The sequence below is a fragment of the Terrapene carolina genome, unplaced genomic scaffold (genome assembly GCF_002925995.2).
Source record: "Terrapene carolina triunguis isolate 2854851 unplaced genomic scaffold, T_m_triunguis-2.0 Scaffold85, whole genome shotgun sequence".
NCBI lineage: Eukaryota > Metazoa > Chordata > Testudines > Emydidae > Terrapene > Terrapene triunguis.
Genome location: NW_020664436.1, coordinates 27986493 through 28002962, shown reverse-complemented (window position 1 = coordinate 28002962; position 16470 = coordinate 27986493). Strand labels below are relative to the sequence as shown.

General features: G+C 44.2%; 1 protein-coding gene across 2 annotated transcripts in view; it reads right to left on the bottom strand.

Annotated features, from left to right (window-relative positions):
- The window catches only part of UNC93A (unc-93 homolog A), a 30785-nt gene extending 14924 nt beyond the window's left edge, over window positions 1-15861 (bottom strand). The window contains exons 1-4 of one of the 2 annotated variants that reach the window (XM_024205836.1): window positions 15780-15861; window positions 9866-10071; window positions 7254-7435; window positions 4000-4229 (exon numbers count right to left, since the gene is read on the bottom strand). In XM_024205836.1, the coding sequence (XP_024061604.1) occupies window positions 4000-4229; window positions 7254-7435; window positions 9866-9952 (499 nt within the window). In that variant the 5' untranslated portion in view covers window positions 9953-10071; window positions 15780-15861. Of the gene's footprint in view, window positions 1-3999; window positions 4230-7253; window positions 7436-9865; window positions 10093-15779 lie in introns of those variants that run through there. The other variant, XM_024205844.1, reaches the window with a different exon arrangement.
- Window positions 15862-16470: the final 609 nt, after the last annotated feature.

Below are 16470 nucleotides of genomic sequence, written 5' to 3'. Positions count from 1 at the left end.
ATTGCTTTCCTTGAGATATTGCACTTCAGCACATCCATGAAAATGAAATGCAAGTTAAATGAGCTTTTCTGAACCACCAAAAAAAAAAAATCAGTGCAAGTTCTGGGTAAAGGTTGGATAGGTAAGGTTCTTAGTTTGTCCAAACTGGTCCTCCCACCTCATAGTGTGTATTTCCAGTGCAACAGTAGCTCCAGTTAGAGTACTGAATAAGTGGTTATCTGTAGAAATGGTCCTAAATCAGTAATCACAGATCTGAGCTCATCCTCACTTTGTGAGTGTTTGAAGTTCAAATAAGTATCTGGATCTCAGATTTTTCAAATGGGCCTAATTTGTTATCCTAGGTCAAACCAAAACCCCTTGTTTGGAATAGCCCTAACTTGGGGGTGTACAAAATCCAGTTCTAGATCTGAATTCTTCAGTTGGGATCTATTGCAGGTTAGTTTCTATACATGTTTGTTGTAGTAAGGAGGACAGTAGACAAAGTTACCAAACTAGAGCCCAGGCAACTTGAGTTCTGGTCCCACCAGTGAAGCTCGCTAGCTATGTAACTTTAATTAGTCACTTCTCTTAGTTTTCCAGTTGGTAAAATGGAGCTAATGATGCTTACCATTCATTACAGAGTACTTTGACATCTATGGATGAAAAAGATCAAAGTATTTAATAATTAGTTTGTAAAAAAATAATGTTGGGATCTTTCTGGATGAATGGCACTGAAGAAATAATATTAAAGAATGTTCTAACATTTCTGGTTGCTCTTAACGCTTCTGAAGAGGAAACACAGGCCCTGGTTGTTGTGTTTTTCTGAGCAGCGTCCTTCTTTACTCTGCTCCCTAATAGAATTTCACATTCCAGTAGCACTCTGTCTGGGAGGACAGTTCTGAGACACTCATTTCTGATTGATCTAGGTGACATTTAGCCATAATCCATCCCTGCAAAGAACCAGTTCTTCCTGGTTTTATTGTTATTTGCGAATATATTTGAAACTAAAGCAACTCCACATGGCTTTGCTTCGTTTAATTGTCTAAAGCCTATGCTGAGCATATGACAGTACCCCCCCCCCCCCACACACACACACACACAATCCCTCTGTAGTATGGTCACACCATGCTAATTCCCTCCTGTACTCGTTACTCATTGTATGAATGCAAAATAGTCATCAGAATTGTGAACCTGAATAGGCCGGGGCATTCTAGGAGGAAAAGAGAGAGCCTTAAAATGAATTCAACAGCTTTCATTGCAAAGTGTGTCGGTTCATGAATAAGTGGGAATAAAGTTTATCTAGGTTGATTCCTTACTTAATTAGGTCTATTGTATGGTTATTTTAAACATTAATTGCAGTTGGTTTGTTTTCATCGCAGCTTTTGTCTAAACAACCACGTGCACAAGCTGTTTATTGACCACATACACAAATCAAGTTTACTCTGAGGTAGGGTGACCAGATGTCCTTTTTTTAAAGGGACAGTCCCGTTTTAGGGGACTTTCTTATATAGGTGCCTATTACTCCCCACCCCCTGTCCTGTTTTTTCACAGTTGCTGTCTGGTCACCCTATCCTGAGGGCAAGTCTACACTACAGCACTGCATTGGCGCAGCTGCACCGATGCGAGAAGCAGAAGCTATGTCAGTGGGAGAATGTTTCTGGCCGACATAGCAATGGTGTGGACAGTGCAAAACTTGTGTTGCTTGGGGCTGGGGAAACTTTTTCACATCCCTGAGAGTCATAATTTATATTGACGTAGGCAGTAATGTAGACATGCCCCGAGGTGAAAATTAACAAGGTGGATAAAGTGATCACCTTGCCGTGGCCAGTGGCCACATTTGCATAGCTTTGGACCAGTGGAACTTCAGGAAAACAATTGTATTCCAGAAGTGTGTTAAATAAACAAGGGTGAACTCTTCATTTTGTCCCAGAGTCTTTATGTCATACTGGAAGCTTAAACAGAGTGTAAATGGCCCCTGGGGAATAACCCTGGTATAAAGGGATTCTCCAGATGACAGAGACCTGCCTCAGCAGTTTTACATCACCACCTGACACTGCACTCTGGCTATTCTCAGCTTCTGCAAAGGCCCCTGGGGAGCAAAGTATAATGTAGAGCAGTCCTGAGGCTCGGGAGTGAAAAATAAATCAAGAACGTGATTAAGTTTTCAACTATGTAAAGCAAAACCTGGTGCTCTTTCTTCTCACGTGCAATATCCTGGTGGCGACACAGGGCACTTAAGTAGTATGAGGCCTGGTTTCCAGCAGTGCCGAGGACCCACAGCTCTAACTGAGGTCAATAGGTGCTCAGCACCTCTGAAAATCAAGCCCAAAGTGGTGCTAGTAGGAAGGGGAGAGGAAAATGAATGTTGCATTTTATATGTGGCTACTGCCTTTACAATTTTATCTCCTGTGTCGTTCCCTCGTGATGCAGCCAAGCAGCATGTCCTGCCAGCCCCTCGATATTTCGGGAGCTCTCATTCTTACAACGTTTCCCATTAAAATCAGGGGTGTCCTGCCTTCATGGGGATGGCTAGCTATTGTGACGGGTTTGGCCCAGTTTATAAGTGTGTGTGGGGGAAGGAGGTCTGCATTTTGTAAAGGTTTTATTCCAAATGAGCATATTTTACTTTTTTTTCCATCTTGCTACAACAAAAACAAATGTTGGTGCTGAAAAGTACGAGTACGCCCTTGTTGGTAGTGTCCAAAGAGAGGCTAAGAACTGAATTAGCTGGAGACTGGAGTTCAATCTCAGCTGTATAGAAGGTCCCTCCACTTCAAGGCTGAGGCTCATTGGTGAGGCAATGGGGGGAAGCTTATACTGGCTCTGCCCATGTTGTCACTGTTTAGATAAACAAAGCTTCAGATGTGAGAGCTGCTAAGTTAGCCCCCTTCACAAGTAGAGCATTCACTAAAATCCAAAGGAGCCAATCAATGAAATAAAAGCGGAGGCCCACAGAGATGGCCTCAGCATTTTAAGGGAGACGTGCAAACCTAAATGTAAGAGTGAGGGAACCTCCTCAAAGTGGATCTGCTGTATCTCCGTGAGCCACAATACAGTTCAATACTAGCGAGACTGCACCTGATTCTCCCTTGCCTTGCACCTTGTGCTGCCACTCACTATTCTGATATGGTGGTGTGTTATATCCACCTTGCTCAGGGGCAAAGGACTGGAGTAGAGATTCATACCCAGGGGACCAAATTCTCCACTCTGTTATACAAGTCTGACCCAGGGTAACTTCACTGACTTCAAGAGCTGCGCTGGCATAAAACAGGTGCAACAGATTGGACAATATTTTTAGACTTACACTGTTAATAAAACCTGATGTGAGCTTCCTGAATATATAAGGTTAAACCCAATTTCTAGTTGAACTCTGAACTCTTGGAGAGAAAAACCTCCTTTAAAAGAAGCAATTTTTCCTGCTTGATCCAGTGATGTCTGTAACTTCTTTCCACTCAATAATCTCCCACTTCCATTATATACTGACCTTTGAATGAAGCAGCAAGATTAATGTGATAATGATACATTATAATACTTCCCATCTTCAAGATGTTGACCAAATACAACATTCTTGTTAACGCTTGTTATCCCCATTTTAAAAATGGGAAACTGAGGCAGAGAAGTTAAGTGACTTGTCCAAACTATATGGTAATTCACTGTCAGAGTGTGGATTAGAACACAGGAGTCCTGGCTCCCAGTCCCATGTTCTAGACAGTAGACAGTTCTGCCTCTCTCTGGCACTTAGTTTAAGCACTAAATCTAAGAAACCTCAAAATCAGTTCAATTATTATCAGTGATTAAACTTGCATTTTTAAAAATGTAAAACACATTTGACTTTTCACCCCAAAACATCCATGAAATTGCTTCTGCATTATTCTGCCTGACTTTTTTAACCAAGTTTTTAAAAAATAAACTTTAAAGCAATAAATCTTTTCTTTAAGAAACCGGGCATGATGGAAGGGTATAAGAAATAAATATTATACTTTAGATCTTTAAATATACATATATATATATATATATTACCTGTGGTGGTAGTCTGGCCAAATATCAAAGATGAAATAAGATTTCCCCAGACTCCAGAAGACTGGAATATGAGAAAGAAGAGCCCAAAATACTGATTGATGACATCTCTTCCAATTTTCCCTGCCTTTTGGGCATACAAATTGCCAGCTATTGTGAGATAGGTGCATTTAGCAGACCAGAGAGGGGCTCCCCCAAGTCCCAGGATTATGGAGGTAGGGATTAGCGTGTACCTGCCAAAGAATACTTTATTTAGCATATATTTTATCTGTTTGTCCATCTATCTGCCCTCCAAGGCAGATCACTGAACACTGCATTCCACAAATAAAATACATAAGCCAAATTATTCCCAGAGCCTCAGATATCACAATACACCTAAACCATGGGCAGTGTGTGCATCCCCTGTTTGGGGAGGCTAGCTCCCTGCCCTGCCCTGCCTCTTCTGCCTGAGGCCCTGATACCACTCCTACTCTTCTGCTCCAGCTGGCCCACCTTGACACAGACTTGAACCCTGGCTAGTGCTTGGAGCAGCCCTGAACCCTGGCTAGCCTGCTACCCCACCCCCACCAGCTTGCTTCTGCCCAGAGTAGTCTGGAGAAGCCCTGAGCCCCAGCCAGCCACCTGGGACCGAGCCCTGAGCCTGAGCCGCCCTGAGCCTGAGCCACCCAGAGAAGCTCTGAGCACTGCCACACCCTGGCCCCGGGCCAGTGGCAGGGAGCATTAATGTAGGTTTGGGGAGGTTTAGCCTCCCCCAGACTCCATTACCCATGACCCAAACATATTCAACTTTTGTGTAAATCAGTGGAGTTACTGCAGGGACAAATTTGCCCCAATGAATTTAAACTAGGAATGACTGAACATTGTGAAATCTGAGAACGATGCCAACTATATTTTGGGGTTGGGGGGACTTGTGCAGTTCATACAAGTAGTCTTAGTTCATGAACCCTTTCCTTCTGTAATCTAAGGACTAGCTTGTGCCTACCCTGGATGGATGTAAAGTGGGCTGAAGGGGTACAAAACAAGTAGCCTTCCCCTCCAGCCTCACGTCCCCTACCCAATGACGAGTGGAACTGGGTTTGGCATGAAGGGTACCACAGCTTGAAAAAGGGTCTAGCAGGGGCTGCCCAGTTCCACAATACCCCAGCCCCCCCCAGAAGCATTGGATTAAAGCTGCAGTCTTGTCCTAAATATTTTTTGAAAAAAATGTTAAAGGGAAAATCAACTTACAAGGAAACATTTTTGTAGCTAAAGGGAAGTCTGTGCTATGCATTTGGGATAGAAGAAAAACCCCAAAAGTAAAGTGGCTCAAATGGATGGTCTGCATTCAGTTCTATTTTTTAGTTAGAATTTTACAATCTCACAGTCTGCTCTTTTCTCATATTCTATTTGTTTTTAATCCTTTTTTCATTCTGGGCTAGACATATTCCTTTCTTCTCTGGGATAGCCTCTTGCAACCTCCCTTATGAAGAACATGAACCAGTAAAGTTCAGGGGAGTGGTGTACTTTCTAATCCATAGTACTAAGGCAGGATAGGAATGAGGCAAAACAAGGGTGTCCATCCTCAATTGAAACGAATGGTGATTTATGCAGACAACTGAAATGTTAAAGCATAAAGTGGATGGAGTTGGGGCACTATTTCTTTTTCTGCAGATGGGTTAACAGTTTTGAGGACTCACATTTGGGGAAATTCCTGGGGATTTTGTTAATGTAATGTCTCTTTTGTTTCTAAGATGGACTCTGGCGGAAATAAATACTGCATATCAGACCACTAGGTCAGCTGGTTTCTCCCCACATCTTTAGTGCTAGAAATATCCAAAATCCTGTCCTTAGAAGCCCCGTTTTCTGGCCTCAGCTTGGTTTTAGTTGGCACAGAGCAGTGTTTACTGATGGAGGAGAACCTTATGATCACCTAGGCTACAAGAGTGATGGACATACACAAGTACAGCTTAAATGGTATGTTGTAGGCTATCTATTTACTCTGCTATGGCTTTTCTTCTCTTACACTGGTCCAAAAAGCTGTATGTGTTTAGCTGTTTTGTTCTTATGAGAAGCTATTGATTGAAATATAGAAATGGACAAGAACCAAAAAAACTGATCTAGAGAAGTTTGGTTTGGATCTGAACTTCATGACTAGCTCTAAAATGAGCCAAACCCCAGATTTGAACACCCCCAATCTATGGGAAAGTTTGGATCCACATCCAAACTTTGCAGCTTCAGCCCATCTCTAAATGAAGCATAGAAGACGATTGGCTGGACTAGTGTTCACCAATGCCTTGCCATTCCTACTGCTGCAGTGACAGTAAATTAATCATGTGGCATGTACCCACCTGAGCCTAAGGGATGTTTGCTGCTGACTGCTTCAAAATAAGGCAAATTTTCCCTACCCTACAGCCTTGCCAACAGGTTCAGGGGAGAAATTCTTTCCTGATCCCCATCAGTTAAACCTCTATATGTGAGTAAGAATCTCACCATTGTTAAACTTCTAATTCTGTTTATACCCCAAGATACCATTGGTGCCCAAGTACAGGGCCGTCCCTAGGGGGCTGTGGGGCCCGGGACATAGGCCCCGAGTTTCTAATCTGCTGGGGGGGTGCTCCTCCCCGCTTCCTCCTAGGCCCCGCCCTCACTCTTCCTCTTCCCCTGAGGCCCCACCCCCATCCTGCTTCTTCCCACCCCCCCTCCACCCCTGCCCTGCCTCTTCCCTGCCCAGTTTCGCCCCCTCCCCTGAGCATGCTGTGCCCTCGCTCCTCTCCCCTCCCCCCCCCGCAATGCCTCCTGACGCCCCAAAACATCGAATCCGTGGCAGGCGGTAGGCGCTGAGAGGGATGGGGAGGTGCTGATTGGCAGGGCCCACTGGCAGGCAGGAGGCATTGGGGAGGAGGGGAAGGTTTTCGTAGGGGGGCTCCTCCTCACTTCCCTGCCTGACTGCTGCTTGCCTCCCCATTCACCTCCTCACCCCGCTCACCCACCCGACCACCTCACCTCCCCACCTGCCTTCTCATGATTTTTTCGAAGCGCAGGGCCCCCTAAAGTGCGGGACCCGGGGTGGTCACCTTGATTCGCCCTACCCAAGGGACGACTCTGCCCAAGTAGTTGTCCATTTGGTTGGTTCTGGCAGTTCCAGTGGGGGCAGGAAATTCCAAACACTGATAACCCTCTGAGGAGGAAAATTGCCCCTCTGCATATCTAACCCAGATGTAATGAATGGGGTTTCACTAGTTAAACTCTGGCAGAACAGTATAAAAGGCCATTAGTACCAGCTGGCATAGAAGTTGCCCAAGGAGTATGTGATGTAGCAGCACATGGAGCCTGCAATGGTCCATTTGCAGCCCAGCTTCTTAATGAGGATTGGAGGGAGAAACATGGAAGAGAGGATGAGAGCTGCATAGATAACACTTAGTGAGGCAACGCCAAGACCTTCTTCAGAGTGGAGACTGCTCTGTGGAGACAAAAACAAGTTGACCCAGAATTTACCATGTGAGAAGGGGAGATATGGTAGCTGAAATATCAGTGCTTCCGAAGCCACAAGGGTAAGGATGGAAAAGGGAGAGTGGGGAAGGGGATACTCAAAACTAGCTTTGGCCAGAGATAGGAGATTGGATCTGTATTTTAACATCCCCTACCCATCCAAGTTCCAGGATTTTGGTTTAAGCCATCAAAGATAGGGACCACTTTCAAAATTTTGATCCAGATTCAGGTTTGGATTGTGAATTGTCTAAACATTTGGGATGCAGAGTGGGGTTCAGATCCAGGATTTTGATTTGCAACCAACGTATTTTGATTTTTAGAGCAATGAGACTTAAGGAAAATCTGTTTTCCTTCTCTCTCTCTTTCTTGTTTACTTTGAAAATAAAGTCTCTTGATTCATAATCCCAAGGGGATTTTTGCCTGAGGCAATGTCTTAGTACTATAAGCACAAGGTTTGAAAACTTCTTAGACCCAAAGGTTTCAAATTCCAGCATGGTCTAGTTGGCCCTTCCTAGGTAGATCTGAGTTCCAGACAATTTACCCTGTGGAAGGTTATTTCAAAGGATACCTTAAAAACTGAAGTTGTGTGTGCCCATGTAAGCCCCGGGGCATTTTTTTGTAGACGCATGCGGTCACCTTGACCAAAATTGTCTCCTCCCTACCCATCACTATTATGACACGTTGCATGGTGGGTAACTGGTTGTCTGCTGCCCTCCACTCTAGAGATGGGTGCTTTTCAGTGGCTGGCTACAGCTCTTGGATGTATATAGAGTAATTAGTAGAGTGCAAAAATGTGCTTCCTGTTTACTAGCTAAACACAGCACCTAAACCATTGAGGTTCTGGTCGATGACTAGGGCTCCTAGGTGCTACAGTCATATTAATAAATAAGAACCTTGGGTCAGATCATGCTCTCTACTTCCATGAGCACAAGGGGTTAAAATTAGAGCTGGTCTGAAACTGGAATTTCCATTCCATGGGAAATTCTGACATTTCACACACCCACACAAAAAAAGTTCCCAATCCGAATGAAAAGAATCAAAATTTTGAAGTTTCCCACAAAACAACAATTCCAAAAAGGTTTGATTTGGGAGCATCGAAATGTGTCATTTCAATAAGGTAAAAATATGTTGTTTCTAGTTTCTCGTTTTGATTTGTTTTGACTTTTATATTTATAATATTAAACTATAATACAAAGTTGAAATGAGAAAGTCAAAATGATTGGTTTCAGCTTTTTCCCACTGAAAAACATTGTTGAAATCAACATTTTTCTGCAAAAAGTTTTAATTTAGATGAAATTGAATTTTGACATAAAACTAGTGTGTTGCCATTTTTTTGACCCATTCTAGTTAAGATCTTTCAGAGTGGGTGCAGGGTACCATCTCCATGGCCTCGTCTCATCCTTCATCTGAGCCTCCAGCAGCTTCTCCACCAGTGGAGGAACTGGCTCTGCAGGGTTGGAGCTGAAGACCAGCTGCCCATAATCCCTGGCTGGTTCTGAGAGCAGTTTGGAAATCCCAGTGGGAGTAATGCTGCCTGAAGCAATATTAGCTTCTGCCACTTCCCTTCCATGGCTGCCATTGTGCAGCTGTAAGGAACTCATTGTTCGATAGACATGCAGATTGGCTTGCAAATCAGAGGGGGATTCTTATTTAAAAATCCATATATAAAGTATTGCCAGCTCCAAGCATTTAAATATTATTAGTCAGAACACAAAAAATCATGAGATCGGTTTAAACATCATGAGATGAAAAAGAAATTCTTTAAAGGTTCCTGCTAGGCTACAATGCAACCAGTTAACCAGGCTTCAAATGTATTAGACTGCGTATTAACAGGACTTTCCAATCATATTAAGTTTACATGATTGAAAAATGCACCCTTTTTCTTCATCAAGAGGGGGCCACAGAAAGAAGAGAACCACATCCTGAATTACCAACATCCCTACTTGCAGCATTCTGGGTTTTTCGAGACAGCCTTTTATTCCGAAATTTGATTTGAGATCTGACAAGATCACAGTTTAAGATCATATGGCAGGAAGGGTACATCCTGCTTTTGGCATTGCACAAGTCTGCAAACAAGATAGCATGTCACCTTTTCCTGGCCAACTTACGTCTTAGGCATTTCTTTACAGATCTAGGCATTTCTAGAACTATTTCTGCTCCTAAAAATCCCCTCTCTTTCTGAGGCCTTCCATTGCATTACACGGATAAAATTCTTAACAGAAGCTCTGGAACTTGGGTAAAACACATCATCTTTTGCCAGACTGATATCTCAACCCACACCAGAAAAGCACATGTGTTCTTCAACGATACCAAGAAAAGATTATGTTTCACACCCCTTGACTGGACTGATACAACTATAGGAACGGATATCATAGCAACTAATGAAACTAGCTACATTTACCTGCAGACTCTGCAGCCCTCCATAAGCAGTAAATAGAAGTAAAAATCCAAAAGAAATGACAAGAACATTCTTAAGATTGCTTTCCATGTTGGTTCATAGAAGATAAACGCCTGACAGTTAAAAGTGGTGATCCAAGTGGCCCAGCTGGTGCTTAGGGAGGGAAAAACAAGGTCTGCTTGTTGGTAAGGATCAACTTCTCACTGCATCTGTAGTAGAAAGAATTGTTAGCCCGTTGTGTGTCAGCCAGTGAACTTTACTTTCTCTGATACTGAAAACTCCATATGAACCTGTTACTCATTCAGTTGCTGTGAAGCAATAATAATTAGGACTTATCAGCTTGCATTAGATCTCTGTACTTTATATTCAAGTTCACAAATCACTTGTAAGAATGAGGCAAAATTTCATATTTCATCTGCACAGTATGTGGCTTCTTTCTGTTCCTGGCACAGAAGAATGCAGATAGTTAAATGCATAGCTGGAATACAATTACAGCTAAACCTTAAAGGGCAAAGATTAAAAGATTGCTTGGAAATCTATATCAGGTCTGTTCCTTAACTAAGGTTGCAAACCAGACAAACAAACCAGATTGTTTATGTGACTAGGTAATGTGAGACTATTACTTAGAGGGTTTCACAAGCTTTACAAAGATATAGCACACAAAAACAAGTTTGTTGCCTGTTTGTCTAATGGAAGATACCCTACCCCCAGCAAGCCCAGTGGAATTTGGGAATACACAGCTGGGAATCATTCTACCAGCTACTAGATGGCACAGTGTTGCTTCCCATACACACACTCATTCAAGACCAAAACAAAGAAAACATGAAAAAGGCTGAATATATTTTAACATACCAAGAAGTCAAAGCTAGCTTCTGTTTTTGAGGAACGTCCAGTTTCTGATATTTTTAGTTCTTGTTTTATAATTCAAGTAAATGCAGAAGAAAAATATTCTTCCAACCCCAAGTAAGAGTGAAGAAGTTCTTAATATCCCTTTGAGAATAGCATGTGTATAAATAAATGCAAGACTTTCTAAATAGACAGTGAAATACTGTCTCTTCATGTTAAGGACTATCACACTTGGCACACATGCATAGAGTCTAATTTTCAGCTGACCCTCAACCCAGCCTTTGTTTTGGAGGTGCAAATATTGGTAGTTACATACCTAGCCTTCTCCTGTAGTGTTTGTAACCCAAACCAGTGCTGAACTGAACTAGTGCATAAGAACATGACAGTGATACTGACTTTAAACAAAAATGAAACGCTTCACGGCCCACTCTGATGCAAGAATAAACAGAGCACACATGCAACAGTGAGAGGCACGTTAAATTTTCAAAATCCTTTGTTTTGTAATACTTCACCGTGTTGGTAGTCACTCAGATAGGGAAGCTTTTTTAAAATAGTTTTTAACATGCCACTCTTTTTTAAAGGCATAATTGGAGAGATTGTCAGTTGAGCCAACACACAGTCTTTCCCGCCAGCAACACCTGTTCCGGGAAAGCATTTTTGGGCCCTTTGTTTTTTTGATTGATCTGAGAGACATTTTGGCCTGCTTGATGTCCCTGTCCAGACCTTTGGATTATCTGCCTTCTAATGAGTCTCTCCAAAGGAATGTGCAGACTCTTTACCAATGAAATCTGATAAGGTTGAGATGCTCTTCATTTTGTACCAAGCTGTGAGCGTCTCCAGTGGGCCTGCTGTGTATCAACCTGACACCCCTTTCATTCCTTCTGTCAGTTTACCTAAGATTAAGTGAGTCTCAAGATCTGAGCCCAACGTGTGTGCAATCTCAGTTCTCAAGCAGGGGATCGACACACTCCTAGCTAAAAGCTCTCACATGGAGGGCTCACTGAAACTGGAGATGGAATGGACCTATTAAATTAATGACTCCATCCCACAGTCAGGAATGTCTGTTCTCTGAGGTGACTATAACTGAGCCCTGGCTTCTCTTAAATCACAACAGACCTTCTGGCTGATTTTTTCCCCCAAGTGTTCACCCCTCCCTCTAGCCATCCACCGTTTACTAGGGTATCTGTTCATTTTAGGCTTTCATTGAACAAACCCAACAAAAACAGAAGATCCACCCTTGACCCCTCTATCTCAGGCCACAGGCTGGCTGTTACTTTATTGGCTTTGATCTCTGGCTATGCCCACTAGCCAATGGATGCAGCTGAGGAAGGGATGAATAGCATTTTGTGGCTCCCTGATCCTGGGTCATAAGAACATAAGAACAGCCATACTGGGTCAGACCAATGGTCCAGCTATCTAGCCTGTTTTCCAACAGTGACCAATACCAGGCACTTCAGAGGGAATGAGCAGAACAGGCAGTCACTGAGTGATCCATCCCCTGTCATCCACTCCCTGCTTCTGGCACCAGCATAGTTTACAGCAGCCCAAGAGCTGCTCAAAACTATCCCTGGCTGCTGCTGGCCCCCAAGGGGCTGATCACTTACTGGGGGTTGCCAGAGCACACTGACATCTGGCCATGCTTTCCCCCCAGATTGTTCCCCACGCTGGAATCAGGCTATGGGGGGAGGGGGGGATGACAGAAGGTAGCTATGCCAACTTTACACGCCAGCTGGAGACATCTGGCTGTTTTGCAGCCCCTTTCCACAGCTGGAGTGTCACACATGGACTAGAATGCAGGCCCAGGATTGTCTTTAACAGCAGCAATTTAAAAAAAAAAGAAACTTAAATCGGTCACTGTGGAGGGAGACCCTCTTCCCAGTTACTTGGTTTAGAGCCACCCTTTCTTGTGGGCTGACTGTTCTCTGAGCTTCCCTCACAGGCAAAGTCAGTAAGTTACATGCCCCAAATTGGCAAGTTAACGAGGCCCACTTGTCTAACAAACTCCCCTTGTATAACCCATGCTGGCCTCATTATATTAGAGGGATGGATGCTGGGGTTTCTTTCCAGCGACCAACTTGGGGGTAGAGTGCTGTCAGACCAGAAAAAGTTCTTCTCTGTGAAAGGCCAGAAACACCTCACACACTCATCCTCTCCGAATGTGACCTGTGATTCACTCTCTAAAGATTGCAGCAGTATTAGTGTCCTGAGAAAGGAAGTTAACCCTTCCCAAGCTGCATCCCAGGTCGGTGTCGTACATGGATAACATAAGGCTGGAGCCTCAAGTAGTGATGGATGTTCTGGAGATTAGACTCTTTCACAGTATGTAACCAATACAGGGCAGCATTGCCTGTAACCAAAATAAAAGGGTTCCCAAGCCAGTACTGTCTTAAAGCAACCACTCTCTCTACCTTAAACATCTTCCCCACTCCGCACCCCGATGGGAAGGAGTCTACATCTCCAGTATAATATATTGTGGTCTCCACCCTGAAATTTCTGGAATCATACAACCCCCAATTCAATATCCAATTTGTGACGGGTTGGATCACAGAAACCCCCTTGGTAGCTGCCACCCAATGTACCAAGACTACCCCTGCTTCTGTTTTCCCTGCCAGCTCAGGACTCCAGCACCCTGTCTTGCTGAGCCAGACACTCCCGTCTGGCTCCAACACAGACCCAGGGTCTGAATCACTTGCCCCAAAGCTGCAAGTTTACCTGAAAACAGCTCACAGAAGTGTGCTTGTCTTTAGCACTCAGATGCCCAACTCCCAATGGGGTCTAAACCCAAATAAATCCATTTTACCCTGCATAAAGTTTATGCAGGGCAAACTCATAAATTGTTCGCCCTCTATAACACTGATAGAGAGATATGCACAGTTGTTTGCTCCCCCAGGTATTAATACATACTCTGAGTAAATTACTAAATAAAAAGTGATTTTATTAAATACAGACAGTAGGATTTAAGTGGTTCCAAGTAGTAACAGACAGAACAAAGTAAGTCACCAAGCAAAATAAAATAAAATGCGCAAATCTATGTCTAATCAAACTAAATACAGATAATCTCACCCTCAGAGATGCTTCAGTAAGTTTTTTCTCAGACTGGACACCTTCCAGGCCTGGGAACAATTCTTTCCCCTGGTACAGCTCTTGTTGTAGCTCAGGTGATAGCTAGGGGATTCTTCATGATGGCTCCTCTCACCCTCTGTTCTCTTCCACCCCTTTATATATCTTTTGCATAAGGCGGGAACCCTTTGTCCCTCTGGGTTTCCACCCCCCACTGGAAAAGCACCAGGTTAAAGATGGATTCCAGTTCAGGTGACATGATCACATGTCACTGCAAGACTTCATTACTCACTTGCCAGCACACACATATACAGGAAGACTCACAGGTAAACACAGCCATCTGCGGATAACGGTCCTTGTTAATGGGAGTCATCAAGATTCCAAACCATTATTAATGGCCCACACTTTACATAATTACAATAGGCCCTCAGAGTTACATTTTATATTTCTAGTTTTAGATACAAGAGTGGTACATTTATACAAATCAGATGATCATACTCAGTAGATTATAAGCTTTGTAATGATACCTTACAAGAGACCTTTTTCATGAAGCATATCCCAGTTACGTTATATTCACTTATTATCATGTTTTTATAAAACCATATAGACTGCACAACGTCACACAATTAATCTGCTCAGTAGAATAAGCGTCCAGTTAAAATCCAGGCTGCTCAGTCCAGGCTGTTTACAAAATATGTACTTGTATCATTGTGAAAGCCTGGTCACATGGTTCTGTCTCACACACCTGCTGTGGTGCCTCACTGTTTTCTAAGCTCAGTCAAGTGTGGTGAAATATGGCAGGAATCCCGTGCAATAGCCGGCCATCTCCAAGAAGGATCATACCTGCTTCTTGGTTTTAGGGAATGGCTTTTTGCAGGGTCTCCACTTTCTCTGTGGGTGGAGGTAGGGTAGGTTGAACCTGCCCATTTTCTAGCAGGTATGTAGCTTCTCCTTTCCCAAATTTGCAGGAGTTCAGGTGAGCACTGACTTCAGCCTCCCTCAAGGTCAGTTCCCTCCTCACTCAGATGTGACTGATAAGCAGGACTAAACATGACCCATCATGCAGGTGTGCAGCTGCATATTGCTGGTGGCCATGGAGGATACAACCTATTAAATGCTGAGGGGTGGCTAAGTGGAATAACCCAAGTAGCAAAGGCTGTTTTCTCCTGGGAATCAATCAGGCCTAGCTGATAGCTGCCAATCAGTGGAGTAATTCTGTCAACAAAGTCAAGGGAGGACAAAGACACTCACAGAACCAGGAGCGACGCTATGCCCAAAGCTCCCAGCAGTATTAATTCCCTCCTACCGCCACCTAAAGTTCTAAACACCTCCCTGGCCTCTACCCAACTTTCCATCCCTCTCTCCTCTACCCACAAGTCCAGTCTCTACTTCCTGTCCCTTCAAACACCATCCATTCTCCTCTCCACAACCTACCCATAGCTATCCCACTTCTGTTCACTCTTCCAAGGTGTCTATAACCCCTTTGCCACATCCAGTATCCCTCTACCCTTAGGTCTGTCTAAATCTTATCCTGTGATGTCCCCCTCTCTATCTTCCTTCTATGACGCCCACTTGCTTTTCATTCCCCCTCTTTGCCCCTTGATGTATCCTATCATCCCGCCTTGCTCTGCCTCTCCCCAGTCCCATCTCTCCAGCCCCCTTGTCTTCATCCTTCATCTCTCTGCTTTCTCCTCCACAGCTCCTCTTCCCCAAGTCCCCAACCCAGTTTCTGCCTCTCAGGCTCCCCTCCTGCAAATCCCTTGCACATCCTGCCACGCTCCTCTTTCTTCATTTCTTGATGTTCCGCCTTGCCCTCACCAAGGGCCCCCTCTGCCTTCCCTCCCACACTGTCCATGTCCACACCCCTCCGCTCCCTTTACCTATCCCCGAAGGTGTGAAGAGGAGAAACTTCCCCTGCTCTGCACTCAGAGTGAGCTGGGGTGGGGAGAGGCACCTAGCTAGAAACAGAGCAGAGTGACTGCAGACGGGAGTCTCAGCTATGGTTTCTTACCTGCACATCCATGGGGCTGTGTGGTCCTTACTTGCAGGAGGCTCACAGCAGCTGCCACCTCTGCTGAGTCCAGTTGTTCAGTTAACCTGTGCTGGTCCTGTAGTAGAGGCTGGGACTGGCTTGGGGCAGGGTGCTCTCACACAATAGGGCTCCTCCCCTGAATCCCAAAGAGCCAGGACAAAGAAGCATTTCCTGCTTGCTCAGTCAGGGTGCCAGACTTAATCTTTGTGTCACAGATCCAGTAGGACATTAAACTCAGCGGGGAGCTCCCCAAATATGAAGTAGTCTGTTTCTCTAGTATGCGTATTGCATTCACTTCTCTACCTGCAGTAGCTCTCTTCTGCTAAGCCTTCAGCCCATCCACGTCTTATCTTCTAAAAATATCCTGCCTCTGAGCAGTTCACATCTGCATTACCTCTGCTCTTTTGCGTGGCTGAGAACAACTTCATTAATGCCCATTTTACTGGCTTTTGCTTGGCTGCATACAAGGTGACTCTGACTCAGCAGGACCGAGCACTGCTAAGAAAAAGCACATGCCGCTGTTGTGATATGGACCTTTTCTAATGAAAGGAGCAGGCAGTTCCTGTTTGTGAACAACAGAGGCTTGTACCATGGCTGCTCTGCAAAACTCAGTCGCCACTTGTCGGCAACTCAGGAAATTCACTCAACTGCTTGTTAACATCTCCTATGA